This window comes from Bufo gargarizans, chromosome 6 (assembly GCF_014858855.1).
Source record: "Bufo gargarizans isolate SCDJY-AF-19 chromosome 6, ASM1485885v1, whole genome shotgun sequence".
Taxonomy (NCBI): domain Eukaryota; kingdom Metazoa; phylum Chordata; class Amphibia; order Anura; family Bufonidae; genus Bufo; species Bufo gargarizans.
This window is the reverse complement of record NC_058085.1, coordinates 118,549,111-118,567,865: the sequence shown is the minus strand read 5'-3', so window position 1 is coordinate 118,567,865 and position 18,755 is coordinate 118,549,111. Positions and strand designations below refer to the sequence as shown.

General features: G+C 45.5%; 1 protein-coding gene across 2 annotated transcripts in view; it reads left to right on the top strand.

Moving 5' to 3' along the window:
• Positions 1-5,764: 5,764 nt before the first annotated feature.
• MED1 (mediator complex subunit 1) overlaps positions 5,765-18,755 on the top strand; it is a 29,172-nt gene continuing 16,181 nt past the window's right edge. The window contains exons 1-10 of one of the 2 annotated variants that reach the window (XM_044296069.1): positions 5,765-5,883; positions 10,124-10,223; positions 10,316-10,394; positions 10,472-10,526; positions 10,683-10,818; positions 12,568-12,596; positions 17,570-17,641; positions 17,718-17,780; positions 17,882-17,955; positions 18,053-18,142. In XM_044296069.1, the coding sequence (XP_044152004.1) occupies positions 10,137-10,223; positions 10,316-10,394; positions 10,472-10,526; positions 10,683-10,818; positions 12,568-12,596; positions 17,570-17,641; positions 17,718-17,780; positions 17,882-17,955; positions 18,053-18,142 (685 nt within the window). In that variant the 5' untranslated portion in view covers positions 5,765-5,883; positions 10,124-10,136. Of the gene's footprint in view, positions 5,884-10,123; positions 10,224-10,315; positions 10,395-10,471; positions 10,527-10,682; positions 10,819-12,567; positions 12,597-17,569; positions 17,642-17,717; positions 17,781-17,881; positions 17,971-18,052; positions 18,143-18,755 lie in introns of both variants that reach the window. The other variant, XM_044296068.1, reaches the window with a different exon arrangement.

The following is an 18,755-nucleotide window of genomic DNA, read 5'->3' as shown; positions in this document are numbered from 1 at the left end:
AGAACCTCTTTAACTGTTAGCAAGTAGTAAACCCTTAATTCATTTGTAGACTCCGAGGTCTTCAGGCTTTTGGCCACAGCTTGGCCATACAGCAGCCGCTACGGCTGGGATAAGAGATAATTACCAACCCTACAGTTTAACCCCAAAGCTTCCACAGTCAACACCAACCATGGCACCTCAGGGTAATATAGATAATACAGCATTTACAGTCCATGAGTGGAACAGGCACAAGTAAAACAACAAAAAACAATTCCACCCAAAAAATAAATAAAAAAAATCAAACTTTATTTTATATGTGTTATGGTGACATAGTGCTAATAGGGGTACACATTATACTGCACTGACAAATCTCACCGCGCTTCTTCTCTTCCAGCAGAGGATGAAAACGTTACTGGGTTTGGCGCATGCCCAGTAAAGCATTGGAGGCTGATTCCCTCAGTTGAACCAGAAGAGTGGAGGCGCAGGCAGTGTTCGGAACTGACGGCATCAGCCTCAAATGTTTCACTGGGCATGCGCCAAGCCCAGTGACGTCTTCATCCTCTGCTGGAAGAGAAGAAGTGCGGCGATATTTGTTAGTGACACTGAAGGCAAGGCTGGGCAGGTTCTCTGCTGTTAGTGATATAGTGGGGGGGGGGGACAACGGCGCTGCTAGGGGTGTAGAGTATGAGCCGAGGAGAGGTGGGCCTGGGCACTCGATGGGGGCCTTCCTGTGCACCTTTGAACAAAAATAACGCCCCTCTGGGCACCTTACTGGCTCATTTGCATAAATAATAAAGTGGATTTTTTTCAAGATAGAAACCAAGCAGCAAGGAAAGAAATGCACATCTGGAAAGGAGGTAGTAAGTGCTGCAAGACAATAGTTTTAGTTTAATGGTGATGATTCTGGTAATGCAGTGTCCTACTACGTGACTGTGGGCACCTCAAACTTGTTTTTATTGTGTCTTAATGTCTTGTATTATGCCTGTATGCTGTATTTCATCTCATGTCATATTCCCCCATGTCACAATGTGATTTCTGCATGTAAGATCCTTTATACAGGTCTAGTTAGGGTGCACTACACTAGTTTCTCCACAAGATGGGGCAGTGTTACAGTGTATATATAGCTTAGCTCAGGCCCAAGTAAGGCAGAGTGGAGTTCTAGTCAGAGAGCAGCTATGAAGTAGCTGTTTACTGGAGGGAGGCCTCAGCCTCTCTGCTCTCTCCCTGTTGGCTCCACAGCCCAGGGTTAAAGCCACAAGATTCCACCCAGAGGTGAGAAGTCCACTTCTACAGCTCGCTCCTCCGGGGTGACCAGTGTCCAGCTACTAAAGCAAGTATTCAAGGGGATTTTTATATTGTCTTAAAGTCAAAGGATTGCACACGGCCATACTTAAGGGCTTCCCAGGCACCTTGGCAAGCAGGTGTAGGACACAGCTTCCGGCATCCAACACCTCCAGTTAAAACCCTGAGGACAGATAGGCCATCTGTCAGAAAACACTGGAAATAGAGGTTCAAGGACTCAGCAAACCAACTTCAAGTCAGGTTAGGATCAGGCGAGAGTTTTTATCAGCCAAAGACTTTTATTTCTTCAAAGCCTAGTCTGAAGCAGTAGCTTTCTTGCATATATATTTAGGACAAGAGCCTGTTTCTTCTGAGGACTTACATCACCCTACCGCTGTATGCATGAAACTGTATTTTATACTGGGATGGACCAAAGACTGTTTTATAAATTAGATGGAATTGTTCCTAGGAGCAACATTCAGTAAAAGTTATAATTTGGATAGCACAATCCTCGTCTCAATCTTCAGTTCCTCAATTAACACTACAGTAAATAGTTGTACCACCACAAAAGGTACTTTGCCATAGGCACATTAGTACAGACCATCAAGGGCACCTCGAACCACCATCTGGCCTGTGTCCCTTACACCAGAGTGTGCCGTTCTCCTTATCATTATGCAAGCCTGCCCAGGGACGACGTACCCATGAGTAACCAGAACTGTATTTGCCTCGGCCCACCTATTGCTCACACCGTGACCTCACACATAATTCCCCTGTCGGTCTGGCATACCGCAGTAACAGATTATCTTTTACAAGTGGGGTGTGATCCTTGAGACACTACCCAGAACAAGAAGGCACAAGGGCCCATTTGAGCACCATGCCCTTGTGGCTCCTGTCTGCTTCTCTCAGCAACACCTGACTACATGATCCATAGTAGTTCGGATTTCATATTGTAAAATCTACAGCATGCCTGATCTGTCCCAGAACTTTTCTAGCTTGCATTGTGATGGGTGAAATCCACAGCAAAATCTGCAGTAAATCTTCTCATTGAAATGAATAGTTCCCATTGCGGTCTGCAAAACAAACAACAACAAAAAACGGAACGGACACAGAAAGAGAATACGTTGATGTGCATGAGCCCTCATTAGCAGGAGACCATCTAGCCTGGCCATGTCAATCTTCTGCCTGTGCTGCAGTGTAGAAGCACTCATTTGGCTCCAGAAGCACTGACCGCGCTTGCGCTGCTACTCAGAAGTGTAGTGCCATTCAGTGGTGTAACTAGAAATGACTGGGCCCCACAGCAAATTTTTTATATTATCCGTGTGCGGTTTGCATCCGTCCAGTCCTATTCCTGTGAAGAATAGGCTTTTTTTTTTTTTTTTACAGTGGGACCTGCAAAAATTGTGGGATGCGCACGGATCGCATCTGTATCTTGTGGATCCATGATTTGCACACCTCAAAACGGATACTGTCGTGTATGGGAGGCCTTAACCTGTGGGGACAGCCCCTCTCAGGTTAAGAGCTCCTAATGAGACAAATGTATTTGTTAGAATGGATTCACTCATCCCTAAAGTAAAGGAATCCTGCCATAAGGGGGTTATACCACACAGAAAGATAAATCTCACATTTAGGCCTCATGCACACGAACGTTGTTTGGTTCCGCATCCAATCTGCATTTTTTGCTAATAAAATACGAGTGTACTACTGTACAGCAGCGGCGGTATGAAGCGCACGGCGTCATAGCAACCAATTACGCCGTGCGCTCCTGCTCTGAACAGGAATCCAGCCCGGCATACCACGGACCGCTCTCGGCCGCGGAACACGGCCGTGTGCATTCGGCCTAAATCACATGAATTACAAAGATTGAGCGGGCTACATGGAAAACCATTCATGGGAAATACTACTTGTTGCAAATTCTCATTTATAGCTCGTTCACATTGTCGCTACACCTCTGCTGATTGCTTTTCATAGCAGACGAACCCCACTGACTATTAGGGTGTATGTCAGGGTCCACCATGGTGTCTGACATTTTACTGGATAAAATAGAAAAGCATCCTTACACAACATGTAATATCTGCTACAGCAGAAGTCGTCACTTTAAATATGGCAGGCATCATAGCTGCCAGGTTTATGCTTTTTTACACAGCAGAGACCGGGGTTGCCGGTCTGCGATTGGCGATAACGCAGATCGCAGAGATTTTACCCTTCAGATGCTGTGGTCAAATGTGACAGCAACTGAGCGCTGAAAACCCGCAAGCCCAGACCTAGAACGGCGCCTAGTGAGGTGGTGGCAAACCTATGGCACAGGTGCCAGAGGCGGCACTCATAGCCCTCTCTGTGGGCACCTGCACCCTGGAAAAAGTCTATGGTGTAACAATATGCCTTAAACCAGGCATGTTCAACCTGCGGCCCTCCAGCTGTTGTATAACTCCCACAATGCCCTGCTGTAGGCTGTTTGGGCATGCTGGGAGTTGTAGTTTTGCAACAGCTGGAGGGCTGCAGGTTGAGCGTGCCTGCCTTAGACTCTTCCTGCTATTCGTCAGCGCAGGACATGCTATGAATAGCACAGGTGGCACATTGAGCTAAATGATAAAGTACATGGAAAATATACTATATAGGTATTCAGGTTAAATTGCTGTGTTGGCACTTTGCGATAAATACGTGGGTTTTGGGCTGCAGTTTGGGCACTCGATCTCTAGTGTATCTGGACCTAGTGTATCAGAGCTGTAATTCCTATGGAAGCCTGCAGGTGGCAAGGCTCCATAGGATAACAGCAATAAGAGCCTACAGGGGCTAATTAAAAGTAAAAAACAAAACAAAAAAAGAATTCCTCTTTCCCCAGAATTAAAATAAAAATAAACAATAAAAAAAAAACATAGGCATTGCCGCATTCAAAAACTCCCCTACTATTACAGCATAACGGAAAAAAATCTAAATGGCTGATTCACCTTTTTTCATCACTTGACCTCTCCAGAAAATTGAATAAAAAGTGATCAAAAAGTCATACACATGGCAAAACGGTATCAATAAAAGTACAGATAGTCCCGCAAAAATAGATGTCCCAATGCAGCTCCTTAGACATACGGTAACTGTGAAAAAGTTATAAGGTCAGAATATGGCGATGAAAAGAAAGTTTTAACTTTTTTTTCTGTATTAGGGCTCATGCACACAAACGTTATTTGCATTCCGTATACGGGCCGTATTTTGGGTCCGTATACGGAACCATTCATTTCAATGGGTCCGCAAAAGATGCAGACAGCACTCTGTGTGCTGTCCGCATCCATTGCTCCGTTGGCCCCGCAAAAATTATGATGTATGTCCTATTATTGTCCATTTTGCGGACAAGAATGTGCATTTCTATAATGGGCCTCCTGTTCCGTTCCGAAAATTGCGGAAGGTACACGGGCGGGATTAGTTTTTGGCGGATCCGCAATTTGCGGACTGCAAAAAAAACAGCACGGTCGTGTGCATGAGCCCTTAAAGCACAGGAAAAACGATATAAATTGTTGTAATCGTAGTGACCCTGAGAATGAAGGTAATGGGTCAGTTTTACCTCATAGGGAAAGTAGTAAAAACAAAACCCCTTAAATTGTGGCAGAATTAGGCTTTTTTCCCCCAATTGTCCCCAATTTGGATTTTTTTTGTTCCAGCTTCCCACTACATTGTATCCAACAACAAACAAGCCCTTATACGGCTATGTGAACAGAAAAAAATATGGCTCCAGGAAGGCAGGGAGTAAAAAATAAAACGAAAGCACAAAAAACAAACAATTCTCTGGGGCTCAAGGGGTTAAATTAGTTCATCTGAGGGATGTGAACATAGCCTAACAAACTGGTCTTAATCTGTGTGTAATATTGGAATCACTATAAGGGCTCATGCACACGAACGTATTTTTTGTCCGCGTACGTTGTTTTTTTTACGGCACGTATGCGGAAACATTCAGTTCAATGGGGCCCCAAAAAAACGGAAATTACTCCATGTGCATTCCGTGTCCGTATGTCCGCCAGTTTGTTCCCCCAAAAAATAGAACATGTCCTATTCTTGTCTGTTCTGCGGACAAGGACAGGCATAGTTACAATGGATCCGCTAATAAAAACGTATGTTAAAATGTGGCGTAAAAATATTCATAAATGGCCCCCAATGTCTATAGTAATATAATCTCTTTGTGTTAGAGCGTTTAATACCGATGACCTGACCAGGGTAGCCAACCAGAATTTTTCTTTTTTTCTGTACCACTTATCCCAAAATAGCAGACATTTAATATTTTTTATGGACACACAAAAAAAAAAAGAAAAACTACAATTCTGCTTCTGGTTGCTATGGGTAACACCACTTTCCTGTTTGCGCTCTATCACTTCTGTACTTTCCCTGCTAAATGCCATGGAAAATAAGACTGCTGCCACCTAGCGTCGGTCGCCAGCGTTGCTGCTGTTGCTATCGTTACGGACGCTGTGCTCTCGCGTTTTTTTCCGCCTGAATCACTACGATCTTCTCGAAGGAACTTGTCTCGCGAGATCAATGGGAGGACGGCGCTGGGACTGCGGCGGAGGTTCCGGGTGCTGGGTACGGGGAGCAGGCCGCGCGGCCGCCCGTATCGGAGGAAGTCCCGGGGAGACGAGGCACAGGGTGAGTGCGGGCTGGACGGAGCACGGATCTGTGAGTGGCGCTCAGGAGAGGCCCGGAGCCTGCAGGGAGCCAGACACCGGGACTCCATCACGGCTGACAGACCTCCTTATGACTGGGAGACCTGGATGTCTGCAAGTGGGGGAGGGGGGAGATGAGGCTGATGAGGAGCCCCATCTGCAGCACGGGAGATTAACCCTTTCTGCATTCATTGCCATGGGCGGAGTTACTTCTGGTCGCACAGTAGTCTGTCAGGCTTCACAGGTGGCCAGATGTTCTGGGGGATCTGTGACCGAAATCTTCTAACCCTCCAGTGTCGTCGTCCGTAGTGACTGGATGGGAAAGGTTTACGGCGTGATCGCCAACCTGTGGCTGTCAGGGCATGCTGGGAGTTGTAGTCTTTTATAACAGCTGGACAGCCACAGGGTGGAGATGGCTGGTATAGGGTGACGGTTAACTGAAACCACGCCCTAAAGGACCATTTGGGGGTGGGATAAAGGCTCATTAGCATATGTCACACTGGCGGCTGACCAGTTAATTTCTATGGGGTCGCAATAAATGCAGGAAGCATTACCGTCCACATCCAAGCTGCCGTTCTGAAAATTACAGAACGTGTCTTATACTTGTCCATTGGACAGACAAGAATAGGCATTTCTAACAATAGGGCGGGATTTCAGGTTTCTTTTGTCTCCAGCAATCTTCTAATTCAGGCCTCTTGCACACGAACGTGTGCGCCCCGTGGCCGTTCTGCGGGCCGCAATACCCGAATACCCACCATGGGACAGCGGATCGCGGACCCATTCACTTGAATGGGTCCGCGATCCGGCCATTCTGCAGAAAGATAGGACATGTTCTATCTTTTTGCGGAACGGAAGTACGGGATGAAATCCCACGGAAGCACTCCGTAGGGTTCCGTTCCGTACCATTCCGCATCTCCGGATTTGCGGACCCATTGATGTGAATGGGTCCGCATCCGTGATGCGGAATGCACACGGAACGGTGCTCGTGTATTGCGGATCCGCAAAGACCTCAAGAAGACAGAAACCCAGCAGACCTATTATAAAGGGAACCTATTCCCCTTCTTCAGGAGGGCAGCATAAGGTAGTGACTGTAAACTTCTCCAAAACTATGACTATCTACCAGCTGTAGCGCTGTCATTGTGCTGTCCTCCCCTGCCCACCCTCACCCACTGATGATTGATGTGCATGGGGAGAAAGCTGTCGGTCGTGGGCAAACCTCGGTTGTTAGTCTGAGTCTGGCACGCCTTCCTCATACTGCGGTGCCAGCGCCAAAGGCAGTAAACCACTCCGATCCCACAGTACAGGCACATCAGACAACGCTGCCTGTCACTATAATATGCTGCTGTGAAGTGACCCATTGATGTGACTAAAGGGGGACGCTTCACCATCGTGACCAGTGATTGGCAGCAGCGACCATCAAACAAAATTTTTGACACTTGAGGATTGGAGCCTAGGTGCTAGAAACCAGCAGCGGGGTGCAGGTAAGGCCCCTTGCAGACGAGTTCGCAGCGCAGCTCCCGGCCTGACCTCCCAGCACTGCCGGGGTCACATAGCATTATATTGATTTATGATGCTATGTAACCCTTACAGTTCTGGAATGTACTGGATAACACTGGCAGCATTATGTCAGTGTCATCGAATAGGTTCCAGAAATGTAAGGGTTAGGCTGGTTTCACACGGGCGTTGCGGATTGGGGCCGGATGCGTTCAGTGAAACTCGCACTATTTTGCAAGCAAGTTCAGTCAGTTTTGTCTGCGATTGCGTTCAGTTGTTCAGTTTTTTCCGCGAGGGTGCAATGCGTTTCGATGCGTTTTTCACGCGCGTGACAAAAAACGGAATGTTTACAAACAACATCTCCTAGCAACCATCAGTGAAAAACGCATCGCACCCGCACTTGCTTGCGGATGCAATGCGTTTTTCACACAGCCCCATTCACTTCTATGGGGCCAGGGCTGCGTGAAAAACGCAGAATATAGAACATGCTGCGATTTTCACGCAACGCGTGAAAAACAACGCTCATGGATTCAGGATTCAGTGCGGGTGCTATGCGTTCACGTCACGCATTGCACCCGCGCGGAAAACTCGCTCGTGTGAAAGGGGCCTTACATAGCATCATAAATATATATAATGCAACTGTTAAAGGGATTGTCCAGCCTTTACTAAGTGGTGGTCTATCCTCAGGCTAGGCCATCAGTAGGTGATGGGCATGGGTCCGACACCCCAGACCCCCGCAGATCAGCTGTTCAGGTCTAGCCCTGTCGCCAGAAATCAGCTCGGAAACTACACAGCACCGTCAACCTTGTAGTGGAGGGAGAACGTTACTATCGCACTGCTCCCATTGAAGTCAGTGGGAGAAGCTCCCAACCCCTTTAAGAACATCAGTATTGATTTAAAAAAAAAACTTTCTAGTAGCATCAGCCGCCTGGCTCCTGGGCATGTGGAACCGTGATCACCGTGAACCATAGGAAGTACGGACCTTGCGGCTTTACGGTATGTTCAGCATATCCGGCAGGCGGTTACGACATTGTCTGGATCCCGCTTGACCATAATGGGGCCCGGTGATCCGGCTGCTTTCTGGCCTAAAAGTCGGGTTTCGGCTCCCGGATTGTTGCTAAAGAGAATATTGCCGCCAGTCCTAAGGGCGTCTGCAGTCAGAAGCAATTACTGCCGCACCATGTACTGACTCCGGAGATATTATATCTCTCCTTCATTAGAAGCTTTTCCACCTGAAGATCTGTTCCTGATCAAACATGAAGGGTTGGTGAAGCTGCTTGGGGCAAAGAGCCCTGCTTATAGGGAAAGGACCTTACAGTCAGGGTAAAGCCACCGGGGGAGATTTATCAAAACTGCTGTAAAGGAAAACTGGCTTAGTAGCCCCTACAACCAATCAGATTCCACCTTTCATTTCTCATTTTTCCTTTGGAAAAGGAAAGGTGGAATCCGGTTGGTTGCTATGGGCAACTACCGTTAGCCAATTTTTCCAAGAGGCGAGGCAATTGGGCACACGTCTCGTCCTATAGTACAGCGGTCCCCAACTGCCAGGCCGCGGCCCAGGAGCGGGCCCTGGAAGATTGTTTGCCGGGCCGCGCAATTAGGGTGGCCAGACGCCCCGCACAACTCTCTCTCTGATTGGAGGCTGAATATAAATTCAGAACGTCTATTGGTCTCTGCAGCTGTCAATCACATCCGAGCGCCCTCACTTCTTCAATGCGCAGCAGCCTAAAGGGCTCGCAGTACGCATGCGCCGCTCTGAGCTCCTCCCACCAGCTGATACTGAGTACGTTCTTCAGACCAGCGTTAGCAACTGTCACCGAGACGCCGCTCACTCCCGCATCACGTGATGAGGACGGCCCGTCCCTTATATATTACCTGTCATATGGTCAGTCACCTGGTCCGATCATTTGCTATGAGAGCCATTGTATCCATGGAAACAAAGACGTCGAGAGCGCTCGTGTCGCCCGTAGTAACCAGTCATGTGAGCTGTGGCAGATCTCTGTGGGGAGTATAGTGTGGAGGTCTCTGTGGGGAGTGACGGTCTCTGGGGTAATAACTACTGTGTGATGTGGGGACTGCTGAAAGGGAAATAAATACTGTGAAGACTGCTGAAGGGGTTAATAACTACTGTGAATGGGGGATGCATCTTGTGTTTTGTTATGCGCATGAATCGGTCAGCACCTCCAAAGACCCCCAGTCCCTGAGAAAATTGTCTTGCATTAAACTGGTCTTTGGGGACCACTGCTATAGTAGATGAATCTTATGGCGGCGCAAGGGGGAAACTTAGACTGGTGTAAAAAGGCGGTCTTAGTAAATGCGCTCTTTTCTTCCCAGGATCCGCAGCTGCATTTCTCGCCCTCTAAGAGGGTCAGCTTGTGTCTCACCCTTTGCAATCATTTTCTTTGTTTTTCCTAAATATGCTTCTAACGTTTCTTATCAGTGTTAGGCCTCATGCACCGAACCATAGTTTTGGTCCGCGTCCGTTCCGCATTTTTTGCAGGATGCACATGGACTCATTCATTTCTATGGGGCTGCAAAAAGAAAATGTGGACATCTGTGTGCTGTCCACATCCATGCAGCCGTTCCACAGATTATAGAACATGTCCTCTTCTTGTCCATTTGGCGGACAAGAACAGACATTTCTATAATAGGGACCGGTATCTGTGGTTTGAGGACCATAAACGACCCATACAGGAGACCTTGATCGTCTGAATGTTCTTTTCCTGCAGGGTCCCAGCCAAAATGAGTTCCCTCCTGGAACGCCTCCATGCCAAGTACAGCCAGAATCGACCATGGCCTGAAACTATTAAATTGGTTCGGCAAATTATGGTAAGATAGAATTGGTTTCTGCTCCTACTACGTAGAAGGCCTTCTTTTATGTTTGTGGGGCTCTTGGACTACGTCTTTCATTCTCTTTGCAGGAGAAGAGGACTGGAATGATGACCGGGGGTCACCAGCACTTAGTGAGTTGCCTCGAAACTCTACAGAAAGCTTTAAAAGGTGAGCAGCAATGAAAGCCTGGGGAGGAAGATTAGGAGCTGCGTAGTAAGACGTTAATAAGACATTTCTGTTCTCAGTGTCTTCCCTGTCTGCCATGACGGACCGCCTGGAGTCTATAGCAAGACAAAATGGGTGAGCTGGTTGTATGCTGACCTCCTCTCTATAGACGCCATATATTTAGTATATCATCTAAAAATGGTTTCTCTTGCCTGTAATGATTGACGTCTTCGTGCATTGCCGAGCGTCTGCCGGATGTAAATCTGACATCTCTTTTTCCATTGATTCTAGTCTTAAATCCCATTTAAGTCCCAGTGGCACAGAGTGTTATATCAGCTCCGACCTGCCTTTCTACCTGGAGGTTCACCTGGATCCAGAGGGGCAGCTGTCTGATGTCAAAGTGGCTCATCAGGGGGAAAGCCCAATGGTAGGTAAAAGCGGGAATGTAAAGGGGAACAACCACCTTATATCATAGCTCAGTCCACCACTGATTTCCAGGTGAAGGGTTTTACAGTGCTTAGACCCCTTTGGAACTATGTTTATGTTCCCTGGTTCCACAGCGATGATGTCCTGTCCATTGTTCACATGACTGCTGCTGCCGCCAGCTTCAGTAGACATGTGTGCAGGAACAGCTGCGGGACCATTGGGTACCAGAATGCCAGGACATACAGAGGGTGTGTGGGGGGGGGGGGTTCCCTTTATTTTATACAGCTCCTGCTCTGGGCCAAGTTTTCAAAAATGAAATTTAAGTTAAAAATCTTATAAGGCCTCTCTCATGTCAATGGTTCATCTGTGAAGATGTTCATGAAGAATCAGTGTTGTCTGTGTCTTCTTTTTTTGCCCTCCGTGTGTGAGGGCTCATGCACACGAATGTATTTTTTGTCCAGATCCGATCCTCATTTTTTGTAGGTTGGATGCAGACCCATTCACGTCAGTGCTTTCCGTATCTGTATGTCCGTTCCATGGCATCCTCCAAAAAAATTTGAACATATCCTGTTCTTGTATGCATTACGGACAGGGATAGGACTGTTCTATTATGGGCCGGAAGTTCCGTTCCGCAGATTTGCAGAGCACAAAACCAGCTACAGCCGTGTGCATGAGCCCTAATCTGTATTTCACGTACACTGCCAGGTTGAAAATTAGTTTCCAGAGCGTCTCCGACCAATGGTCCGTGAAAACCACTTGCCAAACACGGATGTTATACATTGTTTTCATGGAGCCACAGACTATAATGTACGTGAGGGATCGGTAGCCATGGGCAAAATAGGGCGTGCTCCTGTGGTGTCACCACAGACCCATGTTCCATTAAAGACTGCTGATGTGTGAATGCATACAATAAAGTTAGCTGGTACATGTACTGACCGTGTTATCCACATACCCACATCTGCGAGTTACAGATTTGGGAAAAAGGAATAAAACCCCTGTTAACCTCCATCTTTATTTTACTTCTGTTTGCACATGCCCTATTAGCAGCAGAGTCTGAGAGCAAGGTTCAACTATAGAATAAGTGGTGATCTGCCTACCTGAGGTTATGCAATGGCAGCTCTTTGTCTGCAGTCCAAATGATTTATATGTAAGGCTACTTTCACACTGGCGTTTTGGCTTTCCGTTTGTAAGATCCATTCAGGGCTCTCACAAGAGGTCCAAAACGGATCAGTTTTGCCCTAATGCATTCTGAATGGAAAAGGATCCGCTCAGAATGCATCAGTTTGCCTCCGTTCCGCTCTAGAGGCGGACACCAAAACGATGCTTGCAGCGTTTTGGTGTCCGTCTGATGAAACTGAGCCAAATGGATCCGTCCTGGCACACAATGTAAGTCAGTGGGGACGGATCCGTTTTCACTGACACAATCTAGCACAATAGAAAACAGATCCGTTCTGACACACAATGTAAATCAATGGGGACGGATCCGTTTTCTCTGACACAATATGGTGCAATAGAAAACGGATCCATCCTCCATTGACTTTCAGTGGTGTTCAAGACGGATCTGTCTTGGCCATGTTACAGATAATACAAACGGATCCGTTCTGAACGGATGCAGAAGGTTGTATTATCTGAAGGGATCCGTCCATGACGGATCTGCACAAAACGCAAGTGTGAAAGTAGCCTTATGGTGCTTGTACATTACCAGTGACTGATAGGTGTGGTGATAATTATTTGTTCTTGCCTTTTACAGAGCCACCCGGAACTTGTACAGCAACTAAGGTTGGTTACCTTTCATTACAGGAGAAGGGTCATCAGAAAATGTATAAATGAAAATGTAAACCTATTGTTTGAATCACGTTTTAACATTTAACATATTTTTAAAGAATTTTTGGTGGTTATTTTTAATTTTCCATGTCTATATTAAAAAAAACAACAACACGTTAAATCCTGCAGTTTTCGCACTGGCCACTAAGCCTAATAATCGTCGCCACTTCTTGGTCGGTACAGATCACTTTATTGCAGTTGTATATTATTGTAAATCGGCCTGTGGGAGACATCACTTCTATGTATAGATAAGTCAGGTTCCACCATTCACAACAGGTGATTATTATTCTTTTCTTGTACAATGGCCTCTGCATAGTATACCCAGAAAACGTTATACCTATAAAAGTCAATAGGGTCCTCTCCCGACCATTGTGTCTATGGACCATGGAGCTGCCGTAAAGCAATTTTTTGGTGACGCATTCTCTTTAAATATAGACATGGTTTTCTCTCTTAACCTCTTAAGGACATAGGGCGTACAGGTACGCCCTTGTGCCCTGGTACTTAAGGACACAGGGCGTACATGTACGCCCTGTGTATTTCTGATCACTGCCGTGCGGCTGGCAGTGATCGGAACGCGGTGCCTGCTCAAATCATTGAGCAGGCACCTAGGCTAAATGCGCGGGGGGGTCCCGTGACCCCCACATGTCGGCGATCGCGGCAAACCGCAGGTCAATTCAGACCTGCGGTTTGCTGCGATTTCTGCAGTTTCTGATCCCCGCGGTCCCTGACCGCGGGGATCAGAAACTTTAGGATTCCAAAAATGTTGCTGCATCCCTCCCCCCTGCACCCCTGAGTTATTTGAGCACGGTGGGAGGTGCAGGGGGAGGGTTGCGGGCGGTGCGGGAGGCGGGCGGGGCGGTGCGGTAGGCGGGATCGCGATCCCCCGCCCGCCTCCCCTTGAATAATCGTTGGTTTCTAGTGGGTATACCAGGGTGCCAGCACATTGCTGGCACCCTGGTATAAACGGCTGACATCGGTGATGCGATGTCAGCCGTTTAACCCTTTCCATACCGCGGTCCGTACGGACCGCTGTATGGAAAAGGTTAACAGCGCAGGGAGCTCCCTCCCTCTCCCATCGGGGGGCTGCTGTGCCTTTGCAGCTCCCCGAATGGAGAGGGAGAGAGCTCCCAGGCAGCCCCCCCAGAGCCCCGTCCTTACCCTTCCCCGTCTGCGCAGTTCTGACCATAACTGAGCAGACGGGGAAGGTTCCCATGGCAACAGGACGCCTTCTCAGGCATCCTGCTGTCCATGGTGCTGAACAGATCTGTGCTGAAAGGCATAGATCTGTTCAGACAAAGTGTAAAATACAGTAAAGTACTATATATTGTACTGTACTGTATTATACAGACATCAGACCCACTGGATCTTCAAGAACCAAGTGGGTCTGGGTCAAAAAGAAAGTGAAAAAAAGTGAAAATAAAGTAAAAATCAAAAAACACATTTATCACTGATTAAAAATAAAAAAAATTAAATTCCCTACACATGTTTGGTATCGCCGCGTCCGTAACGACCTGATCTATAAAACGGTCATGTTACTTTACCCAAACGGTGAACGCCATAAAAATAAAAAATTAAAAACTATGATGAAATTGAAATTTTGCCCACCTTACTTCCCAAAAAAGTTAATAAAAGTGATCAAAAAAGTTGTATGTACTCCAAAATTGTAACAATCAAACCGTCATCTCATCCCGCAAAAATCATACCCTACCCAAGATAATCGCCCCAAAACTGAAAAAACTACGGCTCTTAGACTATGGAAACACTAAAACATGATTTTTTTTGTTTCAAAAATGAAATCATTGTGTAAAACTTACATAAATAAAAAAAAGTATACATATTAGGTATCGCCGCGTCCGTATCGACCGGCTCTATAAAAATATCACATGACCTAACCCCTCAGGTGACCACCGTAAAAAAAAAAAAAAAAAAACGGTGTAAAAAAAGCTATTTTTTGTCATCTTACTTCACAAAAAGTGTAACAGCAAGCGATCAAAAAGTCATATGCACCCCAAAATAGTGCCAATAAAACCGTAATCTCATCCCGCAAAAAATGAGACCCTACTTGAGATAATCGCCCAAAAACTGAAAAAACTATGGCTCTTAGACTATGGAGACACTAAAACTTTTTTTTGTTTTAAAAATTAATTCATTGTGTAAAACTTACATAAATAAAAAAAATTGTATACATATTAGGTATCGCCGCGTCCGTGACAACCTGCTCTATAAAATTACCACATGATCTAACCTGTCAGATGAATGTTGTAAATAACAAAAAAAAAAAACGGTGCCAAAAAAGCTATTTCTTGTTACCTTGCCGCACAAAAAGTGTAATATAGAGCAACCAAAAATCATATGTACCCTAAACTAGTACCAACAAAACTGCCACCTTATCCCGTAGTTTCTAAAATCGGGTCACTTTTTTGGAGTTTCTACTCTAGGGGTGCATCAGGGGGGCTTCAAATGGGACATGGTGTCAATAAAACCAGTCCAGCAAAATCTGCCTTCCAAAAAACGTATGGCATTCCTTTCCTTCTGCGCCCTGCCGTGTGCCTGTACAGCAGTTTACGACCACATATGGGGTGTTTCTGTAAACTACAGAATCAGGGCCATAAATAATGAGTTTTGTTTTGCTGTTAACCCTTGCTTTGTAACTGGAAAAAAAATATTAAAATGGAAAATCTGCCAAAAAAGTGAAATTTTGAAATTGTATCTCTATTTTCCATTAAATCTTGTGCAACACCTAAAGGGTTAACAAACTTTGTAACTTCAGTTTTGAATACCTTGAGGGGTGTAGTTTCTTAGATGGGGTCACTTTTATGGAGTTTCTACTCTAGGGTTGCATCAGGGGGCTTCAAATGGGACATGGTGTAAAAAAAACAGTCCAGCAAAATCTGCCTTCCAAAAGACGTATGGCATTCCTTTCCTTCTGCGCCCTGCCGTGTGCCCGTACAGCAGTTTACGACCACATATTGGGGGTTTCTGTAAACTACAGAATCAGGGCCATAAATAATGAGTTTTGTTTTGCTGTTAACCCTTGCTTTGTAACTGGAAAAAAAATATTAAAATGGAAAATCTGCCAAAAAAGTTAAATTTTTAAATTGTATCTCTATTTTCCATTAAATCTTGTGCAACACCTAAAGGGTTAACAAACTTTGTAAAATCAGTTTTGAATACCTTGAGGGGTGTAGTTTCTTAGATGGGGTCACTTTTATGGAGTTTCTACTCTAGGGTTGCATCAGGGGGGCTTCAAATGGGACATGGTGTCAAAAAAACTGTCCAGCAAAACCTGCCTTCCAAAAACCATATGGCGCACCTTTCACTCTACGCCCCGCTGTGTGGCCGTACAGTAGTTTACGGCCACATATGGGGTGTTTCTGTAAACTGCAGAGTCAGGGCAATAAAGATACAGTCTTGTTTGGCTGTTAACCCTTGCTTTTTTAGTGGAAAAAAATTGGTTAAAATGGAAAATTAGGCAAAAAAATGAAATTCTCAAATTTCATCCCCATTTGCCAATAACTCTTGTGCAACACCTAAAGGGTTAATGAAGTTTGTAAAATCAGTTTTGAATACCTTGAGGGGTGTAGTTTCTTAGATGGGGTTACTTTTATGGAGTTTCTACTCTAGGGGTGCATCAGGGGGCTTCAAATGGGACATGGTGTCAAAAAAACAGTCCAGCAAAACCTGCCTTCCAAAAACCATATGGCGCACCTTTCACTCTACGCCCCGCTGTGTGGCCGTACAGTAGTTTACGGCCACATATGGGGTGTTTCTGTAAACGGCAGAGTCAGGGCAATAAAGATACAGTCTTGTTTGGCTGTTAACCCTTGCTTTGTTAGTGGAAAAAATGGGTTAAAATGGAAAATTAGCCAAAAAAATGAAATTCTCAAATTTCATCCCCATTTGCCAATAACTCTTGTGCAACACCTAAAGGGTTAATGAAGTTTGTAAAATCAGTTTTGAATACCTTGAGGGGTGTAGTTTATAGAATGGGGTCATTTTTGGGTGGTTTCTATTATGTAAGCCTCGCAAAGTGACTTCAGAGCTGTAGTGGTCCCTAAAAATTTGGTTTTTGTAAATTTCTGAAAAATTTCAAGATTTGCTTCTAAACTTCTAAGCCTTGTAACATCCCCAAAAAATAAAATATCATTCCCAAAATAATTCAAACATGAAGTAGACATATGGGGAATGTAAAGGCATCACAATTTTTAGGGGTATTACTATGTATTACAGAAGTAGAGAAACTGAAACTTTGAAATTTACAAATTTTTCCAAATTTTTGTTAAATTAGGTATTTTTTGGTGCAAAAAAAATATTTTTTTTTACTTCATTTTACCAGTGTCATGAAGTACAATATGTGACAAAAAAACAATCTCAGAACGGCCTGGATAAGTCAAAGCGTTTTAAAGTTATCAGCACTTAAAGTGACTCTGGTCAGATTTGCAAAAAATGGCCTGGTCCTAAGGTGTAAAAAGGCTGTGTCCTTAAGGGGTTAAAGAGGACCTGTCACTGCTCCTGACATGCCTGTTTTAATAGCTTCATACATTCCCAATGTAATAAGAATTCCGGAGCATCTATTCTTATGACTCTGTTGTGTCATCCCTCTATTATTCCTGCTAGAAGTTATGAGTGAATTGCTAGCAGTCTGCAGTAAGGGTACAGAGGGGAGGGGTACCTGCACAGTCTGACAATGGCAGCACTGATTGGATAGAGTAGTCTGTGCAGGTACACCCTCCAGTCACGGATCCGTTTTCTCAGACATAAAAATAAAATTTTAGAGCTGATCTGCAATTCGACGCAGCTTGTGGGCTGGTGTGGTGCTTTTTGTGGAAGAAAGCAGCGATTTTCATTTAATCCCAGACGGCCCACTTAATGCATGTGTAGTACAAATTGCAGTACTTTGTTTAGTTACACATTTTATTTTTCCTCAGGGATAAGAATTTTGAGGACTTCTCTCAATATCTGAAGAGCCTGGTGAACCTGTACAAGATACCAGGAGATAAGTGAGTGACCACTATCTGTTTGCCCAGGCACAGAATGCACAGGTTATGACTGTGATAGTTTTCTCTCTCTTCCTAGGAAAATGTTTGTAGCACTTCAGTCTTTGGAAATGGACCTCACAAAAATGGCTGCCATGTACTGGTAAGCACAGCAGGATCAAAGGACAAACTACAGTAGATAATTCTATGGTTTAGAAACGCGTATAAGTATTGACCGGTTATTGTGATCTGTATTTCATGCAGGCAGGTGACCAATGCTAGCGTGTTGGACAAAATATTACAGGGAACTGTTGGGCACCTGACGCCAAGAAGTGGAGGTAATATCTCTAAAGGCAAGAAAACGTTCTAGAAACTTGACACATAGAAGGTGCTGCTTTGTAATAAAACTCATGAGCTTCTTTTCTCTCAACTTAGGCCATGTTATGAATTTAAAGTATTATATCACTCCATATGACCTTTTTGACGATGCCACCGGTGCTACAGTAACCCTTAACGAAGGACAAGGTGAGTTATAAATAGGACGATCAGGTTAAAGGGGATGTCCAGCCTAGGTCAAACATCCTGCGCCCTAACCGATGAGCTGTTCAGGTGTAGCTGTCGTTGCCATAAGTCAGCGCCAGAACTACACAGCACTGTAATGTCTTTATTGGGAGCAGCGCTGTAGTAATGAGCTTCCTCCACTACCAGGTTTAGTAAAGGCTGGACAACCCCATTTAATGCCATCATTCTTGGTGGTCTGTCATGTTGGAGAGGGTAACAGCTTTCCTGCGTCGTCTAAGTTGGCGGAGGAGTTAAAGGGAACCTGTCACCCAAAAATCGCCTATTAAGCTGTTTACAGTACCTTATAGTGCTGTATACTCGGTTCTTGATGCACTTTTTGTTTGTTTTCCCGCATGTCTGCTCATTCAGAAATCGTAGTTATATTCAGCTGCTGCCCCGTGCTGCAAGTCAGGCTTGAAGTCACGGGGGCAGCGGCCTCGGCGTCTTACATGGCCCTCTCCCCGCCCCCTGCCTCTGTTACTGACAGCCGAACTCCGAATCCGGGACCGCGCTCAACGGCCGCATGCGCAGTAAAGGGCGGCAGGAGCGCGGTCCCGGCTGCCGCGCGTACTACGCG